The following is a 7971-nucleotide window of genomic DNA, read 5'->3' as shown; positions in this document are numbered from 1 at the left end:
CCAATATCCACAGCAGTGACACACACACACACCCCAATATCCACAGCAGAGTATAGTGACACACACACGCACACACCAATATCCACAGCAGAGTACAGTCACACACACACACACACACACACACACACACACACACACACACACACACACACACACACACACACACACACACACACACACACACACACACACACACACACACACACACACACACACACACACACACTTAGTCCTAGCACTGGAAAAGCTGAGGCAGGAAGATTACGTGAAGCCAGGGTGTGGGGCTAGCCTAGACAGCACAGTAAGACCCCGTCCCAGGTAAGACAAAGTGACAATTTACTCTAACACCATAGAGAGATCCCAGAAATGCAAGACTGTGGCCTCCTCCTTGGGCAAAAATTACAAGGACCAACAGTAGAGGTTTTCGCCTCCGTGTTTGTGAGTCTCTTCATCATGGGTGCTGAGCTTGACACCAGACATAGAAGGGAAAATAAATCTGTGTGTGTGTAAACTGGTCCTGAGGCTTGAACTCGGGGCCTGGGTGCTGTCCCTGAGCCTTTTCACTCAAAGCAACCACCCTGAGCCACAGTGTCACTTCTGATTTTCTGGCAGATCACTGGAGATCAAGTTCTCATGGAGTTTCCTGCCGGGGCTGGCTTTGAACAGCGATCCTCAGAACTCAGCCTCCTGCGTCGTTAGGATGACAGGATGAGCTGGCGACACACCGTGAGATTTAAGTGCTGCTACCAGGGCTTCAACTCAGGGCCTTGGCCTTTTCCCACCAGCCTGAGCCACAACTCCACTCACGGCATTTTCCTGTGACCTGGAGCCGAGAGCCTCCAGAGTTGGCGCGGGCGTCAAGTTGAGACACTCTGACCTCAGACTCTCACGAGCTACCAGCACCCAGCTCAGTTATGCTACATTAACACTATGATTGTTTGTGTTGTCGTTATTTCTGTAGTTGTCTTGGTTAATGCTGAGAGCGGTCGTGTGCACTGCACTCTGAGCAGCGCGGGAGGGTCCCGTGAGCCCAGGGGTGGGGGTCGGCCGGGCAGAGCAGTCACTCCCCGAGCTCACATGTAAATAAGTTTAGCAAACATCCAAATAAAACAGTCAGAAGACAAAGCAATGCCCTTCTTTAGGAAAGGCATCTAAATTTTTTTCTCCTCTTCCATCTCTTTTTTTTTTGTCGGTCGTGGGGCTTGAACTCTGGGCCTGGGCGCTGTCCCTCAGCTCTTCAGCTCAAGGCGAGCGCTCTACCACTTGAGCCACAGCACCACTTCCGGTTTTCTGGTGGTTTATTGGAGATAGGAGTCTCATGGTCTCTCCTGCCCGGGCTGGCTTTGAACCGCGATCCTCAGATCTCAGCCTCCTGAGTAGCTAGGATTACAGGCGTGAGCCACCAGCGCCCGGCTCTTCCATCTCTTCTAAGTAGAATTAACAACATGAAAATGGCCGTGTTGCCATGTAATAAAAAAATCCCAATATCTCTCACAGAATTAAGAGAAATCAATCCAAAAATTCATATGGAAGCAAAAAAACCCGGTCAAGCAAAAGTAATTCTAAGCGACTGGCGCGCAGCTAGTGGTAGACCTGAAGTTACACTACAGCAAGCAAGGGCAGAGCCCACCACACAAACCTCAGGACCTGAAGAGCTGCCCAACAACAGCCAACACTCAAGAAAAAACAGCCTCTGACCCCCATGGTGCTGGGAAAATTGTAACCAGTTGCAGGAAAATGAAACCGGACCTTTACCTCTCATCCTGTACAAAGATCAACCTCAAAGCTGTGTCAGTGGCTCCCACCTGTAATCCTACTCACAAGGCTAAGATCTGAGGATCCTGGTTCAAAACTAGCCCAGGCAAACAAATTCGAGACTTTTATATCCAGTTAACCAGCAAAAAGCCCAAACTGGAGGGAGGACTCAAAAGGAGAACACCAACCATGAGCAAAAACGCTGAGCAAGAGTACCTGGGTTCTTAGTTCAATACCAGCATCCAAACAAAAAAAGCCAGGCCCCTGCAGTTCACCTGTGATCCTCGCTACTCAGGAGGCTGAGATCTGAGGATTGCCCAGGTGGGCTTCAACCAATTAACCACCAAAAAGCTGATCTTGGAGTCGAGCAAAACAGCTGAGGGACAGCCCCAGGAGCAGCGCACATGCAGGCACCCCTAGAAGACTCCAAGAAGACGTGAGAGTGTCAGCCGGCTCTACGGCTGAATACTCGCTCAGCGTGCACGAGGTCTGTACCCCATCTCCAATGTTCTCTCTGGAACAAGGAGTGACGGTATTCTTTCCTTAGACACCTAAGTGGTCGTTTCTTATTCTTTATATTTTAGTTAGCTACAAATACTTTTGTCAGGACACACAGTTTCTTAATAAGGACTATTGAAAGGAACCAATCCAACACCGATGAGCCGGCGCACTGCTTCGAGGGGTCATACCCAGCCGCCAAGTTGGATGATGTGCTCAGCGGCACAGTCCTCCAGGTACGCCACGCCGAGCTCCAGCAGGGCACGCAGGGGCTCCTCGCCACGCCGGGTCAGCTCCAGAAGCATATGTCGAAGCAGGACCAGAGGCACCGCGATCTTCAAGGCAGACAGAAGAGCGTGTGAAAACCTGTCGAGCCTCAGGTTTTTACAATGCACTTTACGTGTTCAGTGCTTAGATACATCATTATAGCATTCCGTTCTCATTACAGTAAAACACAACTCCTACTAGGAAGTTCTAAATACTGAGTGTAGGTTTCATACAGTAGGGCGGCAGAAACAGTAATATATAAAATAACCGTGTCAGTGTGTACACAGAAACTCACAGAAGCACTGAGACAACTCAAGGACTAGTTTAATACATTCTAGCCAGCTAGAAAAAACACACAGCCATTAAAAAGAATTGGAAGTGGCGCTGTGGCTCAAGTGGGAGAGCACTCACCTTGAGCTGAAGAGTGCAGGGACAGCGCCCAGGCCCAGAGTTCAAGCCCCATGACCGGCAAAAAGAAAAGAATTAAGAGCTATGAGCCAGTAGCTCACATATGCTACTGAGGTAGCTGAGATCTAAGGACCAATTTCAAGTTCAGCCCAGGCACACAAAAATCAAGGGACTCTTATCTCCAAATAACCAGAAAAAAAGCCAGAAGTGGAGCTGCGGCTCAAGTGTTAGAGTGCCAACCAAGAGTGAAAAAGCTGATCCAGAGTGTGAGGTTAGCTCCAAAGCAAGCACAGAAAACAAAGCAGTAAGAACTTTCTGCATGAATGTGGTGCACATGTGTAACCCCAGTACTTGAGAGAAAGGGTTCAAATCCAGCCCAGATAAATCAACTGTGAACCTACTTCAAAGAAAACAAGGTGGGGCTGGGAAGGTGGCTCAGTGGTAGAGCGCTTGCCTTGCATGCCTGAGGCCCTGGGTTCGATTCCTCAGCACCACATAAGCAAAAAGAAAAAAGCCGGAAGTGGCGCTGTGGCTCAAGTGGTAGAGCGCTAGCCTTGAGCTGAAGAGCTGAGGGACAGCGCCCAGGCCCAGAGTTCAGGCCCCACGACCAGACCCAAAAACAACAAAAGAAAACCAGGTGAGTGTGGGTGAGCATGGCTGGAATTCACTACGGAGGGCCGGGGGTGACAGCCAGGTGAGGCTGACAAGGAGACACCACGGTGGGCTCCGCCTTGGGCCCCACTCCAGGTGGAGGTTCACTTCCACATATAGTTTACCTTAAAAAAATAAATAAAAGCAGCAGCCTGGCACCAGTGGCTCACACCTGTAATCTCAGCTACTCAGGAGGCTGAGATCTGAGGATCAGTTCAAAGCCAGTCCGGGTGGGAAAGTCTGTGAGACTCATCTCCAATAAATTACTCAGGGGGCTGGTGGAGTGCTTGCCTTAGCATGCATGAGGCCCTGGGTTCCATTCCTCAGCAGCACATAAGCAGAAAAAGCCAGAAGTGGCACTGTGGCTCAAGTGGTAGAGCGCTAGCCATGAGCTGAAGAGTGAGGACAGCGCCCAGGCCCAGAGTTCAGGCCCCACGACTGGCAAATAAATAAATAAATAAATAAATATTATTCAGAAAAAGCTAAAATTGGCTCTGTGGATCAAGTGGTAGAGCACTAGCAGTGAGCAAAAGAAGCTCAGAGACAGCGCCCAGGCCCTGAGTTCAAGCTCCAGGACCTGCAAAAAAAAAAAAAGTAAACAAGAAAAAAAAATGTCACAATGAAATTCTCCCTTATATAACTAATGCGTGCTATGAATAAATCTTTAAAGAAGAAAAATACTAGGGTATAGCTCAAGCAGCACATGCTAGCCTGGCAAACACAGCACCTGATTCAGTAATGACTACAGTTTAAAGAAAAACGAACTTGTAAAAATTATTAACTATGGGCTGGGAAGGTGGCTCAGTGGTAGAGCGCTTGCCTTGCATGTGTGGAGCCCTGGGTTCGATTCCTCAGCACCACATACACAGAAAAAGCCGGAAGTGGTGCTGTGGCTCAAGGGGTAGAGTGCTAGCCTTGAGCTGAAGAGCTCAGGGACAGCGCTGAGTTCAGGCCCCATGTTAAACTATAACATTATACTTGCCGGGCGTCAGTGGCTCACACCTGTCATCCTAGCTACTCGGAGACTGAGATCTGAGGATCTCAGTTCGAAGAACAGCCTGGGTAGGAAAGTCCAGGAGACTCTTATCTCCAATAAACCACTCAGAAAAAGCCAGAAGTGGCGCTGTGGCTAAAGTGGTAGAGCATCAACCTTGAAAAAGCTCAGGAACAGTCACTAAGGCCCTGAATTCAAGTCTCAGGACAAGCACACACACACACAAAAAATTGCTTTAGAAGAAAACTAGAGAGGCTGGGAATGTGGCTTAGTGGTAGAGTGCTTGCCTAGCATGCATGAAGCCATGGGTTCAATTCCTCAGTGCCACATACTCAGAAAAAGCCAGAAGTGGTGTTGTAGCCCAGTGGTAGAGAGCTAGTTTTGAGCAAAATAAGCTCAGGGATGGTGCCCAAACCCCAGGACTGGCCAAAAAAAAAAGAAAAGAAAAACTAAAGAGGGGAGAAACTAAAGAACAGAAAGAAGGAAGGGTGGAAGGGAAGCGGGGAGGGAAGGAAGAAAGGGAGAAAGGAGGGAAAGGAGAAAGGGAGAAAGGAGGGAAGAAAGGGAGAAAGGGAAAGGAGAAAGGGAGAAAGGAGAGAAGGAAGAAAAGGAGAAAGGAGGGAAGGAAGAAAAGGAGAAAGGAGAGAAGGAAGAAAAGGAGAAAGGAGGGAAGGAAGAAAGGAGGGAAGGGAGAAAGGTATTTTAGCCAGTGGTCTGAATGCATTCTCCGCAGTCAAACACTAAGGTTTCACGTGGACAGAAATGCACAAAGGAATGAAAGTAATTTCAGTTCCTTGATGCTGTGCTACCAAGGAAATAACTGAGGAAATGACACCGGGCGTCTTTCCACAGAAGCCAATCAAAACCACGGGGAGTTGATGGCTCAGACCAATGTTCTCTGGTTCTCAATTTCCTTTGGCTTTTACTTCAGTAAAAGCCGCCCTGAGGAAATCAATATTACAATCTTAAAGGAAGAATGTAACAAACACATTTTCTTCGACGTTTTGACATTCTAAAAGAATTCTAGCTCAAGATATATCGAAAATCTCTTTAACACTAATAGGGTATATGGCTACAAAGACAAGTTCAATTGTTTTCATAGTAAGAAACTTGTCCTATTATTAAAACAAAAATAAAATTACTGTTTCTCTAGTTCTAATATTCTGCCTTGGACAGAGACAACGAAGGGATAGTTCTTAAAATGCCTCAAGTTTACTCTTTATAACTTCAAAAGGTCTGTGTATGATATACCACCAGCACTCTAACTTCCCAGTGACCAACAACTATATAACATTTTGAAATTACTCTGTTTAAGCTTCACTTGAAAGTTGTACATATCTTACTTTGTGAATTGCTATGTATAATTTCCTTTTTTTATTGTTGCCTGTCCTGGGGCTTAAACTCAGGGCCTGCGTACCATCCTTAAGCTTCTTTTGCTTAAGGCTAGCACTCTACCACCTAAGCCACAAAACCACTTCCAACATTTTCTGAGTAGATTGATGGTGATAAGCGTCTCATGGCAACCTGGTGCCAGTGGCTCAGACCTGTCATCCTAGCTACTCAGGAGGCTGAGATCTGAGGATCACGGCTCAAAGCCAGCCAGGGCAGGAAAGTCCATGAAACTCATCTCCAATAAACCACCAGAAAACCAGAAGTGGAGCTGAGGATTAAGTGGTAGAATGCTTGTCTTGAGCTGAAGAGCTGAGGAACAGCACCCAGGCCGAGTTCAAACCCCACGACCAAACAACAACAAAAAATAGACAGATAAGTTTAGGATGTGATAATAGTCATATGCAAATGCTATACTAGGTTATATGAGCGATTTGAGAATCTGCAAATATTTACATCCAAGAGAGGACCTAGAACAATTCCCCGTAGATGCATCAGAGTCTATGACTGTCAAAAGAGATGGCATGAATCTTTGAATAGAGGTGGTCATTTGCAAAAATAATGATACTGAATTTTATTATCTCAAGGCCATACTTCTTCCTGGAGGTGTATCTCCTTATAGATACTATCTTTTCAAGGTAACAAGCCAACAACAGTCTAAGACACTGGATAAACATATGCTAGAATGGAAAAACACAGCCTAGAATCAGATGTAAGCCACAGAGTTGGTTCCAATAGCTACTACTCAAGAGGTTCCAGGCAAGTTATCTAGTTCTCTTCTCATTAATCATGGAGAGGTGACATGAAATGCACAATACTGCAAACTACAAAACACATGAGGCACTATTCATCTAAGAGACCAGAAACACTCATCTCCCAAACGAAGTCCTTAGTATTTTCCTCTAAGATACGCTCATACTAACAAGGAACGTCTGGAGACCAATGTTGTGTCCAACACACAGAAGCGAAGAACTATTTATCATAATGATGGGAGATTCAGGGCACATAGAAAGAAAGGTGTAGCGTACTATGGGTCACAAAGCAGAGGCAGCATTTTATGTATATATATATTAGCTCTAAGAGTTTTGTGCTGCAGGATGCTAATAATACTCCTATACTTTATCATTAGGACTAAAATCTTGAAAATTAAAAGCAATCTGGTTAGTACCTTATTCCATCCGCTGGTATGACCCGCAGCCTCCAGTGCAAATTCTCGAAACGTTGGGTATGTCACCGGCCTGTGGAGGGTTTTTTAGAAGTCTGAGTCACGATGAAGGGAAGTCTAAACCCCTAAATGAATAAACGTGCAAATGCTACACTCTGTTGCTGAATTCAATAGTTTCAATATATTCGACATAACTGTTGAATGTAAGATACGCTCTTAATATTTGGGATGAATTTCTTTACTGTGAGAGGACTGTGAAGTATTTAACTCAGAGATCACTGGCAGACTTTACAACTGGAGGACACATGGATTTTAAACACAGTTTGCAGTGAGGAGACACCATTTTTCCCGCAATACATGAAAACCCAGCACCGGTGCTCACACATGTAATCCTAGCTACACAGGAGGCTGAGACCTGGAGGACTGAGGCTCAAAGTCAGCCTGGGCAGAAAAGTCCACAAGACTCCACCTACAAGTAGTCAGCAACAAGCTGGGATGGAGACATGACTCAAAAGGCAGAAAACCAGCCATAAACAAAGCAGGATGAGTCAAGAGTAGAAGGCACTGAGCCCCACGTATTGACACAATGAAGAAAAATAAAAAGATGTGCTCAATGGGCTGGGAAGGTGGCTCAGTGGTAGAGTGCTTGCCTAGCATGCATGAGCTCTAGGTTCAATTCCTTAGTATCACATAAAAAGAAAAAGCCAGAAGTAGTGCTGTGGCTCAAGTGGTAGAGCGCTAGTCTTGAGCAAAAGCAGCTCAAGGATGGTGCTCAGGCCCTGAGTTCAAGCCCCAGGACTGGAGGGGGAAAAAAAATCATAAACAGTTTGCATAGAAGTCGGAA

The 7971-nt window shown here is 46.2% G+C and overlaps 1 protein-coding gene across 3 annotated transcripts in view; it reads right to left on the bottom strand.

The window, feature by feature from the left end:
• The window catches only part of LOC138816394 (bcl-2-like protein 13), a 30278-nt gene that overhangs the window by 8455 nt on the left and 13852 nt on the right, over positions 1 to 7971 (bottom strand). For 2 of the 3 annotated variants that reach the window (XM_070006102.1, XM_070006103.1), the window contains exons 5-6: positions 7131 to 7200; positions 2445 to 2588 (exon numbers count right to left, since the gene is read on the bottom strand). In XM_070006102.1, the coding sequence (XP_069862203.1) occupies positions 2445 to 2588; positions 7131 to 7200 (214 nt within the window). Of the gene's footprint in view, positions 1 to 2438; positions 2589 to 7130; positions 7201 to 7971 lie in introns of those variants that run through there. The other variant, XM_070006104.1, reaches the window with a different exon arrangement.

This window comes from Dipodomys merriami, unplaced genomic scaffold (assembly GCF_024711535.1).
Source record: "Dipodomys merriami isolate MVZ:Mamm:240054 unplaced genomic scaffold, mDipMer1.0.p SCAF_696, whole genome shotgun sequence".
Taxonomy (NCBI): domain Eukaryota; kingdom Metazoa; phylum Chordata; class Mammalia; order Rodentia; family Heteromyidae; genus Dipodomys; species Dipodomys merriami.
The sequence above is the reverse complement of the archived record's forward strand: the minus strand, read 5'-3'. Positions and strand labels throughout refer to the sequence as shown.